Source organism: Antedon mediterranea, chromosome 3, assembly GCF_964355755.1.
Source record: "Antedon mediterranea chromosome 3, ecAntMedi1.1, whole genome shotgun sequence".
Classification (NCBI taxonomy): Eukaryota; Metazoa; Echinodermata; class Crinoidea; order Comatulida; family Antedonidae; genus Antedon; species Antedon mediterranea.
In genome coordinates this window covers 2,754,869-2,772,966 of record NC_092672.1, presented here as the reverse complement: position 1 = coordinate 2,772,966, position 18,098 = coordinate 2,754,869, and the positions used below count along the sequence as shown (strand labels likewise).

The 18,098-nt window shown below is 33.0% G+C and overlaps 1 protein-coding gene across 4 annotated transcripts; it reads left to right on the top strand.

The window, feature by feature from the left end:
- The first annotated feature begins 4,935 nt into the window (after positions 1-4,935).
- LOC140044510 (uncharacterized) lies at positions 4,936-17,464 on the top strand. 4 transcript variants are annotated; one of them, XM_072089044.1, is made up of 10 exons: positions 4,936-5,087; positions 8,571-8,816; positions 9,903-10,113; positions 10,649-10,687; positions 10,783-11,292; positions 11,728-11,853; positions 13,279-13,344; positions 13,789-13,842; positions 14,586-14,825; positions 14,991-17,464. In XM_072089044.1, the coding sequence occupies exons 4-10, from the start codon at positions 10,678-10,680 to the stop codon at positions 16,733-16,735; spliced, it is 2,751 nt and encodes a 916-aa protein (XP_071945145.1). In that variant the 5' UTR covers positions 4,936-5,087; positions 8,571-8,816; positions 9,903-10,113; positions 10,649-10,677; the 3' UTR covers positions 16,736-17,464. The 4 variants fall into 4 exon arrangements, with proteins under 4 accessions (XP_071945145.1, XP_071945144.1, XP_071945142.1 ...); XM_072089043.1 differs by adding an exon at positions 9,612-9,756 and having other exon boundaries at positions 14,586-17,464; XM_072089041.1 differs by having other exon boundaries at positions 14,586-17,464.
- The last annotated feature ends 634 nt before the right edge of the window (positions 17,465-18,098 follow it).

The following is an 18,098-nucleotide window of genomic DNA, read 5'->3' as shown; positions in this document are numbered from 1 at the left end:
ATAAATAAAGAGCTTTACAATTGATCGCACTTGCTGATCCCCAGTGTGGACAGAGCTTTAGTAGCAAACCCATAACAAAACCAATTATTACAAACTTTCATTAAAAAATCTATCCACCTCCTCCTAATCAATTAAACCGGAAGTAAACAAAAATGTTATTTTTTAATATTTTGCACAGTAAAGTAATGCTTTATGTTCAGTTTGTACCAGTGATAAGTTCAGTCAAAATGCCAACCTAATAATTCTAATACAAAGAGTGTTTTTGATTAATTATTTTCTAGATGCTCAGATCACTTTAAAGTGAGGATACAGATGTCGTGTTATAATAGAGAGAATACAATGGATGGGGGGATGGACCTAACTTACTCTAAATTTAATTTCTGTCATTTTTTTACTTCAGCTATTCCAATAAAAACTCTATGCAAATAAACTGCTGATAATTCTTTTACTTTAATGTTTCACATTATTTTACAACAAAGTCATCATTTATAAATATATTCTGTTTATAAAATATCGATTTTAATACAGTATTCATAAATTATAAAAGTTTGGTTATAATCAATTTTTCACAATAATAAACCCTAAATTGATGTTCTGTAGTGTGAATTAAAAATAGTGGTCTCACTGAAGATAATATTGGTAGATAAAAACAATCAAATGTTATTTGTAATCACAATGAAAACCATGATACAATGTTTTGGTTAAAATAACAGTAATGTTGATCTGTTTAAAAAGTTTGACAAACTGAAATCTGTTGAGGGCAGCAGACTATAATTTTGATGATGGTTTTAATGGACCTTCCCATTTTTCACCTGTAAGTATAAAAGTTAAAAAAAATATTATCACAGTATTAATTTCTAATGAAAATGAAAACATTGACAAATATATGATGACAATACTGCTAATAATACAGTGATTTTAAAATACTAAATGTATGCCTACTACAAGTATTATTTGATAATTTGCATGCGTTTTTACCTATTACATGAGCTAAAAGAGGTATTTTATCTATTCCCCAAAATGTCTTTACTTCTCCATCTTTGTGAGCTAATATCCATGGTGGCCAAATGGCTACAAATTAAAATCACGTTTTTTATTTGAATATGTAATTGTATACTACAGACTCGCCAATATATACTGTGAATTGAATTAATTTTAAAAATAAAAAATAAACTTTAAATTCAAATTACTTACACCACTTTCGAGTGCATTGCCTGTTATTCTTTTTAACTCTTCCTTTGTTGATTAATCTTTGACCTTTGACATGCATTTATTAGCGACCTCTTCAGACATTCCAGCAGCCAGGACTGCCTAAAAATAATTGAAGATGTAGATTTGATATGACAATAGATATCATATCATATATCATAATATAGTATTAAATTTAAATTTTCACCCCAATCAACAAAAATATTAATCCAGTTTTTTGTAATTTTGATTGCCAAAAAAAAAGTTTTATAAAAAAAAATTTAATCTTCACATACCTCAAGAACGGATGTGGGATCTGAAATTTCTTTATCCTGTTAAAAAAATTATTTTTAAGTTAATATAATTATATTATATAGAAATAATAAATGCTTGGAACTAGTTGACCTTTGACCACATTCTTATCCATAATTGTCTTGATACTTCTTCAAGGTCATCTGGATGTCGGTCAAAAATCTATGTGCCGTCAAAGAATCTAGAATGACAAAATGAAATTTATAAATTGTAACAAAGTATGATTTAATATACATTTAGAGAAACTCTAATCCTCCCAACACATTGAAAGTCAGTTTTGTGGTACGGTAACATGATATCCATCCAACCTTTGTGGTACGGTAACATGATATCCCCCAACCTTTGTGGTACGGTAACATGATATCCCCAACCGTTATGGTACGGTAACATGATATCCCTCAACCTTTGTGGTACAGTAACATGATATGCCCCAACCTTTGTGGTACGGTAACATGATATCCCCAACCGTTGTGGTACGGTAACATGATATCCCTCAACCTTTGTGGTACGGTAACATGATATCCCCCAACCTTTGTGGTACGGTAACATGATATCCCCCAACCTTTGTGGTACGGTAAGATGATATCCCCAAACCTTTGTGGTACGGTAACATGACATCCCTCAACCTTTGTGGTACGGTAACATGATATCCCTCAACCTTTGTGGTACGGTAACATGATATCCCCAACCTTTGTGGTACAGTAACATGATATCCCCCAACCTTTGTGGTACGGTAACATGATATGCCCCAACCTTTGTGGTACGGTAACACGATATCCCCCAACCTTTGTGGTACGGTAACATGATATGCCCCAACCTTTGTGGTACGGTAAAATGATATCCCCCAACCTTTGTGGTAAGGTAACATGATATCCCTTCAACCTTTGTGGTACGGTAACATGATATCCCCAACCTTTGTGGTACGGTAACATGATATCCCCCAACCTTTGTGGTACGGTAACATGATATTCCCCAACCTTTGTGGTACGGTAACATGATATCCCCCAACCTTTGTGGTACAGTAACATGATATTCCCCAACCTTTGTGGTACGGTAACATGATATCCCCTAACCTTTGTGGTACGGTAACATGATATCCCCCAACCTTTGTGGTACAGTAACATGATATCCCCAAACCTTTGTGGTACAGTAACATGATATCCCCAACCTTTGTGGTACGGTAACATGATATCCCCAACCTTTGTGGTACGGTAACATGATATGCCCCAACCTTTGTGGTACGGTAACATGATATGCCCCAACCTTTGTGGTACGGTAACATGATATGCCCCAACCTTTGTTTTTCTTCGTCATGCAAACCTTCAAACAATCTTCATGTTTTCGTAATTTCTTTTGACTTACTTTTTCAAAGAATGACGTTGGGACGGATTGTGAAAATGGAACACCGGTGTAATTACGTTGCATTGCTAAGTCATCAAACATGTACATTGCTTTCATAGGATTCAACCCTGGCGGCTTATTATCTGAAAAATTAAAAAATAAGTGAAGTTTTACCACATCTAAATATTCCAAGTAAAATCCTATAGAATGCTACTCAAACTGCCTTTGCGTATACAAATTAATCAGGTGCTATTTTAGATACACTTGGTGTGAAGGTGAACGAACGAAACACTTAGCCACTTTTGTTTTTACAGCACAGCTATTGAGTCTAATAGTCATTCTGCGCATGCTCATTTTTCTGTATGCGCATAGAATGAATTTTCGACTTGTCCTGTATTATGGACATGATGAGTTGTAAAAACAAAAGGTTTCTATGGTTGTACATTGAATCTCTACATAAATGGGACACAACGACCTTTATTGACAATACATTATATACCACCTAAATGGCTTGTATTGAAAGTCTATATTCAAGTTTTTTCTGTATCTTCCTAATATCTAAAACAACAAGAAATAGGCCTAATCCTAAATAATGGCATTAATAAAAAAATAAAATTGAAAATGATTGCAAAATAAGTGACAATGTGTAGCAACTTACAATAATGAGAACTGTCGCATGGATCATGACCCTATAAATTGTCACGTGGATATCCCTATGAATTGTCATGTGGCTGTCCCTATATCATCTCCTCTTCCTCGACGACGACCATAATTATAGTAGGCCTAACATAATGAATATACAATAAACATTTTCTAGTAAATAATTATAGCGGTAATATTACAAATCTGAAATGATCTAACACAATTATACATGTTCACAAAGCCTAACAAAATGAATAAATAGCACGCAGCACACTCTTATAGTACAGTATTATACAGTGCTTAATGTCGATATGTCCTCACGTGGGTGTTTTTTGAGTGCACAACTAAAATATCCTTTAGCTGAGGTGTACAATAATTATACCCTCATAGCCCATATTCTGTACGACTAGTACAAAAAATACCTATATCCTGTTCCAATAACTATTCTACTATGCTAATTTGCATAACAAGTGACATCTTGTGCAAGTCAGCATCCAATCAGAGGCTGTCACTTGATATCCTTTGCATATACATAGAGTATTGCCATTCGTAACGTATAACAAAGCTTTGATATCCCCAACCGTTGATGTTATATTCACAACGTATAACATTAAATTCAACAGTGCAATAATGCTCTTAGATGGTCGATTGTTTCGACACAAAATATGGCGTTTAAACGCATCGGGCCAATAGGAATGCACAGCTCGATACATTCCACACCATAGTGACTATTGGCTTACCACATGCTGATATCCAATGTAAGGATGCAGGTACAATTGACGCTGCAATAGACAACTTAACATTATGTGCACACGTAACTTTCTAAAAAAATCCTGGCGATCGAATAACCTATCTGTGAATTTATCACACCTTACACTTTACTGAACTTCAACATGTTGTAAAAATGATCAATTTGGAAATTTGCTACAAATTGTTTAATACACTGTACCTGTCATTTTGATGACAGATTGATCATCAGCCCTAGGGGCGTACTGACTGACACCAATATATACCATAGAGAAACTACTATTGTAGTATAGCATATTAATTTGTATCCTCGTCGTCGTCGGGATGTGAGAGGTTAGTTAGTGGCTATTGTGTGTCGCTCTTTCGATTACAGTATACTGAAACGTTCGTAAATCTCAAATGTAAGTAAATATTTAAAGATGAAAAAAACTGTAAGTGCATTTTTAAGATAAGTCTTAAACAAGGGTTAATCAAATGTGTTTATAATTATGTGGGTATATACAACTTCTACGGGGTTTTTTTAATATATAAATTAAATTATTTCAAATGATTCTGTGTCTTTTCTATAAGTATAAATAACTTGTGTGGATTTTTTAATAAAATATCTACAGACTTTCGTAATCGTGTATTGTGCATTATAAAGGAAGAAAAGGCATAAACCGTAAAAAGCTTTTGTGACGTCATGGCCAACGTCAATATGTGATATGAATACACATATTAAATTTGACCCGTAAAAAGGAGTGGTACAGTACTGCTATGAAACCGTCACAAAGATTGACTGTAAGCCTATCATTATGTATTCCTGTTATTACAAGTTATGATATCTTCCTGTCAAATTCACTTTTAAAGCCAACAATGTAAGTTTGCAATTTAGATTTATAATTGTCAAACCTAAAAGTATTTATAGTTTATGTTGTACGTTTGATGGTATAGGAAGGGAATAATGTTGAGAGTTGTAAAATAGTCTTTTTTGTAATTAAACCATGGATCCGCCGATGGGTGATAACAAATATCGTATTTTGGTGATTTAAGCAGATCCCGGATGTAGTAGAATAATTAAAAAATAAAAATTATACTGCAAATTAATAAAGATCAAATTAAATATACGCCATAAAGAATCGGAATATATTGTGGGGAATAGTATTATAAAATTACATAGGGAGATTTGATGATAAGACATTTTGTTTAAAATCGAGTGAAATCCCGATGCCGAGTTTTATATATTGAGTAAGCTGGCAGGAATAACTGTAGGCTATCTGTGTCCCGTTAGGACCGAGATGTCTGCCCATGTTGCAAGCTGTAATGTCTTCTTTCTTGAGCCGAAACGGCCCACTCTGTCACTGAAGTTAGTTTCAAAAGATGTTTAAATTAAATAATGTATTAATTATTAGGATGGTATTTATTTGAATAAACGCCTCTCAAATAAAACTTTGATATCCTTTGCATATACATAGAGTATTGTCATTCGTAACGTATAACATGACCCTATAAATATTGTCACGTGGCTATCCCTATGAATTGTCACGTGTATATCCCTATGAATTGTCACGTGGCTGTCCCTATATCATCAGTCTCCTCTTCCTCGACGACGACCAAAATTATAGTAGGCCTAACATAATGAATATACAATAAACATTTTCTAGTAAATAATTATATCGGTAATATTACAAATCTAAAATGATCTAACACAATTATACATGTTCACAAAGCCTAACAAAATGATTAAATAGCACGCATCACTCTTATAGTACATTATTATACAGTGCTTAGTGTCGATATGTCCTCACGTCGTACTGGGTGTTTTTTAAGTGCACAACTGAAATATCCTTAGTTGTTCCTTTAGCTAAGGTGTACAACAATTATACCCTCATAGCCCATATTCTGTACGACTAGTATACTGTACAGGTTAAAATACCTATATCCTGTTCCAGTAACTATTATTCTACTATGCTAATTTGCATAACAAGTGACATCTTGTGCAAGTCAGCATCCAATCAGAGGCTGTTACTTGATATCCTTTGTATATACCATGGATTAAAGAATAGAAGGATATGCATCGACGGTGACATCAAACGATTTTACAACGCGCTTGCCTATACTAAAGCACTGCTGCCAATCAAACAAACACGTTCATTGAACCCCGTGTCTCTAACCGCGGCCCTCTGTAAAACGCTGCGAATCAACTGTTACATTTTTTTAGACCAAAACGTAACCATGTAGAAATCGTATGCGCAGTCTGAATGTTCTATTGACATGTCTGCGTCGATGATTAATTGACAACAAAAATATATTGCTGAATAATTCTGTTTTAGTTTCATCACAATCGGACTACGAAAAGTTCACTTTCTTACGACTGGTAATTTTAAGTAGTTGGTAATATTAATAAAATATGCAATTTTTATATTTAAATTATCATTATTTGCCTGCCATCTTCTGTCATTAAAAATTGCGTTAATCTATAGAATATTAAATTATGCATTTGACCATGTATGTTGTTAGCGTGGCCGGTGTTCACCCATGCAACAATCGTGGTTTTAATAAATGGCTAAGCAGTGGTTTCTTCATAAATCTCCTTAATTATCGATGTGATTATATTTAAATTGTAGTGCCTGGTGATTGGCTAGTGGTTATGTCATCCACATCACATCCAATCACCGGGTCTAATTGAATGAAAACAGCGATCCCTGATCCGGGATTGGCTGGCTATGTATAGTTGCGATTCGTTACCTAGCGGTCCTTTTGAAAAGTACACGCAGGGCAAACTTAATCACGAACAAACGAAGTACGTATTATTATTCACACAAGAAGTAAGACAACGGTGAGTATATAGATCATGATTACACGTTGTCTACCTAGGCAGTATCAATGTCGGCAAATCATATGGTTTACTAGTAAGCCTAGAAAGCCTAGGCCTAGTATCCTTGCTGATTTTGTAATTTTACATGTAGGAGGATGAGACAACAAATAGTTAGGCCTATTGTCTCAGATGTAGGGCTACTACAGGTCATAAAAACATTAGCGTAGATCAATCGCGGCAGAAACCTATACTAATTACAATTATAGCATCTACAATTCCTCATCAGAAAGGTTATAACTAAATTCGTCGTCGTATAAATTGTTCGTCGCCATTGTTGCTAGCGCTAAAACATCATGCCACCAAAGAACGTGCGAAAGAAGCGTAGCCAACAAGGTTAAATGTCGTTGCACATGTGCAGTAAACAATATAATAGGCACGCGACCGTTTCGTTGTTACCATGCGGTTAATTAAACTGATAACATTGTGGGCGGTCCGCGGTCTGTCGGCGAGAGTCAAGGAACCCTTGATCTCACGTTGATGCATATCCTTCTATTCTTTAATCCATGTATATACATAGAGTATTGTCATTCGTAACGTATAACAAAGCTTTGATATCCCCAACCGTTGATGTTATATTCACAACGTATAACATTAAATTCAACAGTGCAATAATGCTCTTAGATGGTCGATTGTTTCGACACAAAATATGGCGTTTAAACTCACGGTACCGGGCCAATAGGAATGCACAGCTCGATAACTTCACACCATAATAGTGACTATTGGCTTACCACTCATGCTGATATCCAATGTAAGGATGCAGGTACGATTGACGCTGCAATAGACAACTTAACATTATGTGCACACGTGACCATCTAAAACAATCCTGGCGATCGAATAACCTATCTGTGAATTTATCACACCTTACACTTTACTATACTTCAAAATGTTGTAAAAATGATCACTCTGGGAGTTGGCTACAAATTGTTTAATACACTGTACCTGTCATTTTGATGACAGATTTGATCATCAGTCTCCTAGGTGCGTACTGACTGACACAATATATACCAAGGAGAAACTACTATTGTAGTAGCCTATTAATTTGTATCCTCGTCGTCGTCGTCGGGGTGTAGACGTTATTGTATTTTAGTTGTGGCTATTGTGTTTCGCGCTATTTTTATCCTCGTCGTCGTTGTCGGGGTGTAGACGTTATTGTATTTTAGTTGTGGCTATTCAGTGTGTCGCGCTCTTTTTATCCTCGTCGTCGTCGTCGGGGTGTAGACGTTATTGTATTTTAGTTGTGGCTATTCAGTTTGTCGCTCTTTCGATTACAGTACTGAAACGTTCGTATGTTAAATGCTATCTCAAATTTAGGTAAATTTAAAGTTGAAAAAAGTGCATTTAAGTCTTAAACAAGGGTTTAATCAAATGTGTTTATTATTATGTGGGTATATACAACTTTATTTTAAATATATAAATTATTTCAAATGATTCTGTGTCTTTTCTATAAATAACTTGTGTGGATTTTTTAATAAAATATCTACAGACTTTCGTAATCGTGTATTGTGCATTATAAGGAAAGAAATGCATAAACCGTGAAAAGCTTTTGTGACGTCATGGCCAACGTCAATATGTGATATGAATACACATATTAAAGTTGACCCGTTAAAAGGAGTGGTACAGTAACTGGTATGAAATCGTCACAAATATTGACTGTTGGCCTATCGTTATGTATTCCTGTTATTACAAGTTATGAGATCTTCCAGTCAAATTCACTTTTAAAGCTAAAAATGTAAGTTCGCAATTTAATTTATTGTAAAATAGTCTGTTTTTTAATTAAACCATGGATCCGCCGACGGGTGATAACAAAGATCATATTTTGGTGATTCTGAATTAAAGCAAGGCCCTGATTCAAGGATCGTCTATTGTTGGTTTGGCCACGCCTCTGACTTTCATTTTTCTAAGTTGGGACCTCTGTCAACTTAATTTCTTCTAAATATAATTGTAATTTTTAGACTCCCTATAATAATTACCATTTCAGACTGAGCTCAGCATTTTAGTGGCTGTGCAAGCATAGTACAGCTACAGTGTTGTATATGTCCCTATCTCTCAGTCTATGCTTTAGTACACTATATAGTACAACACATATTGATAGCTCATGTGTATTGTAACAAATCAACTCATCAAACATGGTGCGCTGTAGTGAGTGCAATACTTACTCGTGCTACATTTGTTTTCTTGTGTGCGAAGAGTTTCGTTTTCCTTGGATGGAAATATATATAGACCAAATATGCAATTGTAATTTACTCATCTTAAAATGTCCATTGTTGGGGGAAAAAAGCTAAAATTGATCACTATAATGCTTATTGCCACTCATATACGAGCCACCAATTCAATGTTGTGTCTGGCCTCCGTTCTCATGGCGTATTTTGTAATTCTTTATTTACTCTCATCGTACGTTACGTTACGTATAACTTTATTGAGACATCAGGCCATGCACATGAATAACCTTTGTCCATACCACCAATGTAAAATGTGCTAATCGCCATATTTTATCAGCTATGTTGAATTTACATCATTTTTTCAGAAAGAAAGATAGAAGAAAGAAAGAAAGAAAGATATATTAATTGTTTTGCTAATTTCGCCACAAACAACACGAGAACAGAACAAACATTTTAATTGTGATAAACTGTCCTTTTACGATTCCAACATCGTGTCACGTGGTAATCCAGGTGACCGTGGTCTTTTCTCCTCTGTCATCTTTTGAAATAGTTTTAGGTTTGAATTATTATTATTAACTAGATCTAATGAAGTGGGTGTCCTCTTAATAGACGTTCTGTATTTACAGTAGTTAAAATTAAGTATTCACCTCCTTTAGGCACCTATATTCAGGGGACACTCCTATTAAGGGGATCTCAAGAAATAAACAAGAGGAAACGTTCAGCAATATATCATATCACGTATACACATCATTGCTACGAAAAAGTATGACGTCATATAGAAACAATAACATCAGATTTCCAGGAAGTAGCAGTGGACCGGATCACTTGTGATCAAGCCATCAGCCAAGATGGCGAAAGCTAAAGAATGTGAGTAAATTCTTTACTGGATCTGTCAAACAAAATTATTTATTTACATTAGGCCTATTGTTTAATTTTAAACATTTTTCACGCTGCTGCTTTAGCCCGCTACGTCACAAGAGATGACGTAATCCGATATAAAGCAGCAGCAGTTTTAGTACTGAGGGACTGACATTTTTGCGAAAATGTAAACTCCACCATAATTTATAGGTCCCACCTGCTAGACCCAAAAACGTCTGGGAAAAGAGTCTAACGGTTGAATGACAAATCCCAAAGCATTTCTGGTATTTATGAGTCCCATGATATTATATAATACTGTAATTTGGTGTCAGATAAATCAATGAATTATTATTAAAACAGTCCATGTATCTAGGCGTGATGAAGTGACCCCCGACTTGACCTTAGCAATAAAATGAACCAAAGTGAATAAGTCAATAAGCGAGCAGCGTTTTTTTGTAAGAAATATTTCTTGTTTAAAGAAGGTCTTCAATTTGAAAAACGGATGCACAGCATTTATCTTAAATACAGCAATTCTGTTTTTCAGAAATAAAGATAGAAAACTGAATTGACAAAATGGCAACAGGTAATAAACAAAAAATGGTGTTTTTGTATTGCATCGAAAACAATTTTAAAATGTTTTTTCTAATCTTTTCTTTTTCCCACTTTTTATTTTTTTAGAAATAGATTTTAATGTGGACTTGGTGAACTTTTCAGAATGGTATGATAAAAACAACCTGGTCAGACAGCTGAAGGTTTTATACCACGATTTAATTTCAGTAGCAGACATAGACAAAGCCAACACAACGATAGATCTACTGAATGCATTGAGGAAAACAGGACGTTTAAGCCCAGGCAATCTGGAGTTACTTTATGAAACGATAAAAGTAACACAAACGTTTGGAGCTATCAAAGTTTTCCAACAATCTATCTTTGAAGTTCAAGAAATACAAATTATAAATTTCACCCCATATCGACACTGGATTGCAGATTTTGGAAACGAACTAAGAAAGGCTGCTGTTAAGAAAATTGATGCACTCTTCAACAATCCTTTAAAGAATTATGAAGACTCTTGGAGTATGATTATAGACTTGGAACAAAGACAAATACTTTGTGAAGAAAAAAAAGAAGAGTTTATTAACATTCTTAACAAAATTGGACTGGCATCAACGATGAAATGCCTGACACAAGGTATGTAACAGGAACTAATTATCAAACAAAATCCGTTATTGTAACAAAATTAACAATTGCATCAATATAATTAATATGTTTGCTAAATTGTAGAGATCATGAAAGTCAATAAATTCTACTTTGTAAGCCTACATACAAAACGATGTTTTAATAGGGCGTTTATTTGAGAGAGGCGTGTATTCAAAGGGAGGCGTTTAGTCGAATAAATTTGATATACGGTTTTGTATTTAATCTGAAAGATCGCTGACTAAACATCTATTACAGATTTTTTATTTTTTTTTTATTTTACTGCCTTCTGTTGAGCATATTTTATTTGTCACCCTCTATAAAAACCTAATTAATACGTAATGTTGTATATTAGCTGGATTGATACTCTAATCATTGGTTGTTCACAAGATAGATAATATTGTAAATTCAGTTTGTTATTTTAAACAGAAGAATTGCCAACCACCAGCTGTAGGCCTAACAACGAACAAGGAATACAAGCAGAGGATAACAGCGGCGGATCCAAAATGACAGGAAGGAAGAAGAGGCAGACGAACGGATCTGAGTCAGAATCAGGTATTGTATTTACAGTATATACATTAACCATAACATAATACAATTCAATTTGAATAACATTCACAAACGTATTATTTTGAAAATAAACAATATCTAGAAATAATCATTTCATTCACTAGGTAAAAGTCATTAGATTTGTTTTTATTTATAAGAGAAAGTGCATAGTAGTAACAAGAGAATGAGAACAGATATGAAGTCAGAAAATTGTTAATTTTGTTACCAATATGTATAGACGTACACTAACAAAATGATTTCATTTTGTTAGTAATGTGTATAATTATAATGGAAATAGTATTTATATATAAATTAATTCTATGCTGAATTGCGCTCCTAATATTAATTTAGATTGTTTTCTGTTAATTATATATTTATAAAGTGGAAGTGCCGATGACCAGTAGTAATGAAGGAACACGAAAAGAAGTTAAATCAGAAACAGATTAGTTACCGTACTGTTACGAGTCCTAGAGATATACATTAAATATTAAGCAACGTCGTGAATTGACCAATCACAAGCGATGCATTATTCGAACTGTCGCTTATCATTGGTCTATTCGCTTGCGTTGGGTCTACATTATTGCATTACCTTAGTGTGAACCAAACAAGTAACACACGACATATTGTATAATTGTGATTGTTTCCCAGTCAATATTTGGTAGTGTTATTAAAACCTTTATTAGACGATAGCTTAATAACTACTCATTAAGATACAACGTTATCATCATTTTTTATACTTACCTTATTGTAAATAAATGAATATGACGATTGAGAAAACCGATAAAAGATGGAGGTTCCTTAACACACATGGAACCAATATCTCTATATTTAACTAAAATGATGTATTAACTCATGTCAGACAAATATTGCCACAGTATATAGTACTAATTTTTAATTTTTTTTTTTTAATTTTTTAACTTTGTAAATTAGCTTAAGTATCCGTCATTTTATGTTAATTGTGTTTAATATGGATGCACCACTTACTGTGTGTGCCACCGATGTAAAGGTGCAATTTTTCCAAATAAATTGATTGATTAATTGATATCCAGAGGCATGTTTTCAATTATTGAAAAAATATAATATAGAAATGATATTACTGAAGCCAAATCAACCACAAATACATTCCATTCATCATTCCTAATCTAATTCAACAAATTTGTGAAAAGAAGGATTATTATAAATCTAGAAAACTTTGACTCTAAAATCAACTGGTAGGTTGAGCAGGGCATACTACAAATATTTACGAGGAAAACAACAATCAATCACATCACCATTGATTTGTTTGATATGTAACAAAACTCGTTTGGCCATTATTTGAATTTAATTCGAATGGTTTAGGTTTTTTTATATCTTAATTAGATATTATTTATGCTTAAATGAATCCCTAAAATTATTGTAAATTCAGATTTCTCCTGTTATTTTTATTAACAGAGGAAGTGCCACCGACCAGTGGTAGGTCTAACGAAGAAACACAAAAAGAAGTTAAATCAGAAACTGGTGAGTTACACTGATTAACAAATAATATTACAATTCAATGGGTGGAAGGTTTCTGAATTTATGCTCTCTGTAAAATGTATCTAATCTCGGATTTTGTTGAATATTTAGTCTTGTTTTACTTTGGTTAGGCCTATTGTCTCTTTTGGTTTATAAAAAAACCAGTTTGACGTCATTTCCGATCATGTCAGTACAGAGATTGAAGTTTTCTTCTTCTGATTGATTTCAACTTGTGTTTGTCGCCCTCTATATACAAGTGGTTACTAAAAAGGATTTTTTTTTTGGTAAAAAAAGACCTTAATTGCAATATATATTGACTACTTAAATTGGAATATTTCTGCAATGAAAACTGTATTTCTTTAGATTAGAATTGTATTTATATATTATGAAATTTATAATTATTTTTAATTAACTAAACTATTTATCTATTAATTTATCATTAAACAGTAAATGTGCCGAACACTAGTAACAAAGAACAAGGAACGCAAAAAGCAGAAACAGGTTAGTTAATAACTGTAAACTCTAAAAGTTTTCTCCTATAAAGAAGTTTATTATGCGGTAGAATAATTGTAAAGTAATAAGGTCGGTTTGATAATAATTATTAAGACAGTTATTTATTTATTTATTAAACAGTGGATGTGTCGACTACTAGTAACAAAGGACAAGAAACGCAGAAAAAGGTTGACTCTTTTATTGCAACGAAAATTAAGAAATTAACAACTAAATATGAAACTTACATACATATATCGTTTTTTGACCGAGTTAGTTTGATTTAAATCTGAAATATCGTGGTCTACCGGCCTGAACGTACATCTTCAGTATTGATTTGTGATAAATTTATTTTTCGGTTTGCTGCCCTCTTTATGAATTACAGTTTTCTGTTTCTGATAGTAAAGAAAATGTGTTTGTCGCCCTCTAAAACCTTAATAATTTACAAAAAGCACGATACAAATATCTATACCACAGAGTCTGCTATTAAGTAAATAGTTTAAAATTGCTATAATAAATTAATATTATAGCAATTTTTTATAAAATATTTCAGGATGGACATTATCTAGGCCTGTAAAAAGAACAACCTAACCACTATGATTGTTACCAACTTAGGCCTACTAAAATAAACAAAATATAAATAAATACGGTAATTAAGATGAATTTATATCAAGAATAATAATAATAATATATAAAATGCTTAATAGAATATGATTAAGTATAATATTCTATTGAATAACTTTCTTTGTTTTTAGAAAAGATACAAACATATCTGATTAAAATACAAACGGAAAAGTGCAAACAGGCCAGTACATTTACACCTGCAACAATGAATGATATATACAAAGTTGACATTTCACATATGTTTACCGATATGGAATTACTAACGGAAAGTGAAAACAATAAAGAAACCAGCAAACCAACAACATTAGAAGAAGTGATTGATGTTATCAGTTCTAAACCTGGATGTAAAGCTCTTATAGAGGGCGAGGGAGGTATTGGTAAAACTACCATATTAAGACATTTATCATTCAACTGGGCCACTCCATGTCAATCAATTAAAGCATTTGAAGGTAAAATTGTATTTTTTTTAAGTATACGAGATTTAGAAGAAGGTGATAACATATTTGACCTAATTGTAAAGCAACTGGATATGGAAGATTTTAATTTAGAAACAGATCTCCCAAATGATCCACGGTTAATTAAGAAATTTATAAAGATACATGAAGGCAAAATTGTTTTGCTACTAGATGGATTAGATGAATTAAGATTTAATAATCAAACCATAACCAGAATTTTCAGCGGGAATAGCTTTAAAAAAAGTACTGTAGTGCTTACGTCCCGATCAGAAAACATCAATTATTTCATAAAATCGTGCAACGTACATGTAAGGGTTAAGGGGTTTAACAAAGATAGTATAGGTAAGTATATTGTCAATCATTTTAAGTATTTTGGAAAACCAGAATTGGGAGAGTCGCTTAAAGAAGAGTTGGATATTCACAGTTATTTGGCTGGGAGAAAACATGAAGAAGCCTATTTGATGTGCAAAAACCCGATGTTACTTCTTTCAATTTGTATTCTATGGGAGGATAATGAAAGTCTTCCTAGTGACAGTTCTGATCTTTTTAAACAACTATTCCGTAGTATTTTAAATCAGTTTAACAAACAAAAACAATTTGCCAAAATTTCTAAATTTGAACACACTCCAGCAAAATATATACATGCTATGATTTTGTTAGGAAAATGTATGTATAAAAAATTAAAAGAGAATCAACTTTCAATAAACATGAAAGATTTGAATGATACACATTCTACAAGAGATATGATTGACATGGCCGTAAAACTTGGATTTGTTTATGAAGAAGCACCGATTTTAAAATCTAACTTTGAAAGTGTTTTCATGCCTCCTCACAAGTTGATAGTTGAGTCATTAGTAGGACTGTACTTGAGCAAATTATGTGAAAGTGATGGTATCGAGAATGAATTCACAGAAGATGTAAGACGAATACTTACACCATTGGATGATACTGAATGGCAGGTGATAAGAGAAAGTGAGTATTTAAACAAAGCAAGAGAGTTTGCAATTGGTTTCCTTGGTGCTAACGCTAATGCTTTTTTAAAGCACTGGGTTACAAATAGTTTGTCAACATATCGCTCTCTGCCGAGTAATTTAAAGTTTGTTAAAAAAAACCATAAAGATGCTGTGGTAAATGCTTTGAATTATCACATTCAAGATTTAGAAATAAAGAATCCTTCGGCCGATATAGCTACCTCCATAGGATTTTTTATTAAACACATAAGTCCAGGTGAACAGTGTGATGGACATTTCAACCGTCTGATTATGCAACTTTATTGCATGAAGGATTTTGATGAAGAAATCGCGCATTTTAGTAGTAGTAGGATAGCAGGGGAGTGCAAGGGAAAAGTAATTGCACACATTTTAGCCATAGCTGAATATGACGAATACATGATTATTGAGAATCTATTAAAAGACGCTGATGCATTCAAACACTTCGTTACAGAATGTTCTCTCAAACAAGTTCAATTAGCATTACGTTATCTCGATATCTCTGGTAATAACCTTCACAACATTGATGTTAATTCACTGTGTCTCATTATGTGTCCTAAGCTGAGGGTGCTTGACATGAGGGATTGCAATCTATCAGGTGACGTCATCAATCACTTGGGTACAGAATGTTCTCTCAAACAAGTTCAATTAGCACTACGTTATCTCTTTATCTCTGGTAATAACCTTCACAACCTTGATGTTAATTCAATGTCTTCATTACTCATTATGTGTCCTAAGCTGGAGTGGCTTAACATGAGGGATTGCAATCTATCAGGTGAAAAAATTAATTACTTGACCGAAGTGTGTTTGAAGAGAAAGATACCTTTCTGTTATTAAATTCACGATCATCATCCGCCAATAACTACAGTATGTAAATGTACACTACATCCCAATTGATATAAAGAGCGCATTTGTAAAAGTCGCAGTATACAAGTGTCAATATTGTAATTAAAAAATAGAATTGTATCTGTAAATCTAAAAATGGCATGTAATTAATTGATATGTTATAAAAACTGTTTAGTAATAATTTGTTATTATAATTGTGGTTTTTAAAGAAATAAATTTTGTTTTAGTTATATATTTTGGTCGCGATCATCAAATTCATCCATATTCATCTACCTTGTCGCGCGCGTGTCTACATCATACGCGTAGTCAAAACAGCTGCAACTATACTATAGTATACTAGCTGAAAACTCTGTAGGCCTAGGCCTAGCCTAAATAGGTCTAGAACTTATATCTTGATAGATTTCATTTGTAGTGAATGTGAATGTGTATACAGTGATTACATTATGTGATAGTTGTGTATGAATGCCTATAGTATTATATAATGGTTATTATAAGAAAACAAAAATTAAATCATTTAATAATATATTAATAATCTACTTTGCAGTATAATTATTAATAAATAACAATTGTCATTTTAAAGTAATATGTTCTGTACGGTTATATTCCATCTGTGTATACTTATTAAATATTATTATTTTGTATATTATTGTTAAGTTTTTGGAATATTTTTATGTAATTATTGTTGATATTGATAGTAATGTTAATTATTATGAACGTTGTTCCAATGACTCAAGTAAAATAACTTTTTCTTGAGGACAAAATTAATAATAAAGTTTTTTTAAATGTTATCTTTTCTTAGTATTGTGTGATGTCTACAGTATGTCAAAAATAAACCTGCAGAGACCATGATGTCATAATCATGTGATCAGGGGCAGGTCCAGTGGGAGGGGTAGCACTAGTTTCGCGAGGTCCACCCTTTGTCACCCAAAATCACTTCATTTTTTTAGTCTAAATATAAACAAGTGTGATATGCCCAAATATGTTAGAGATATGACATCATAATGTCACATAAAGTGTAAATACAGAGCTTTACAATTCATCACACTTCTTGCTCTCCAGTGTGGACAGAGCTTTAGTAGCAAACCCATTAAAAAACAAATTAATAAAAACATTCAAAAATCTATCCATCTCCTCCTAATCAATTAAACCAGAAGTAAATTAAAATGTTATTTTTTAAAGTTCAGTCAAAATGCCAACCTAATAATTCTAATACAAGGAGTGTTTTTGATTTACTATTTGCGAGATGCTCAGATCACTTTAAAGTGAGGATACAGATGTAGTGTTATAATAGAGACAATACAATGGTTTGGCAGGGGAGAGTGTTTGAGGGGATGGACCTAACTTACTCTAAATT

Coding starts and splice junctions, on each gene's coding strand:
- LOC140044510 (XM_072089041.1), top strand. Junction 11,854..13,278: donor CGGATCTGAGTCAGAATCAG/GTATTGTATTTA, acceptor TTTTATTAACAG/AGGAAGTGCCACCGACCAGT. Junction 13,345..13,788: donor AGAAGTTAAATCAGAAACTG/GTGAGTTACACT, acceptor ATCATTAAACAG/TAAATGTGCCGAACACTAGT.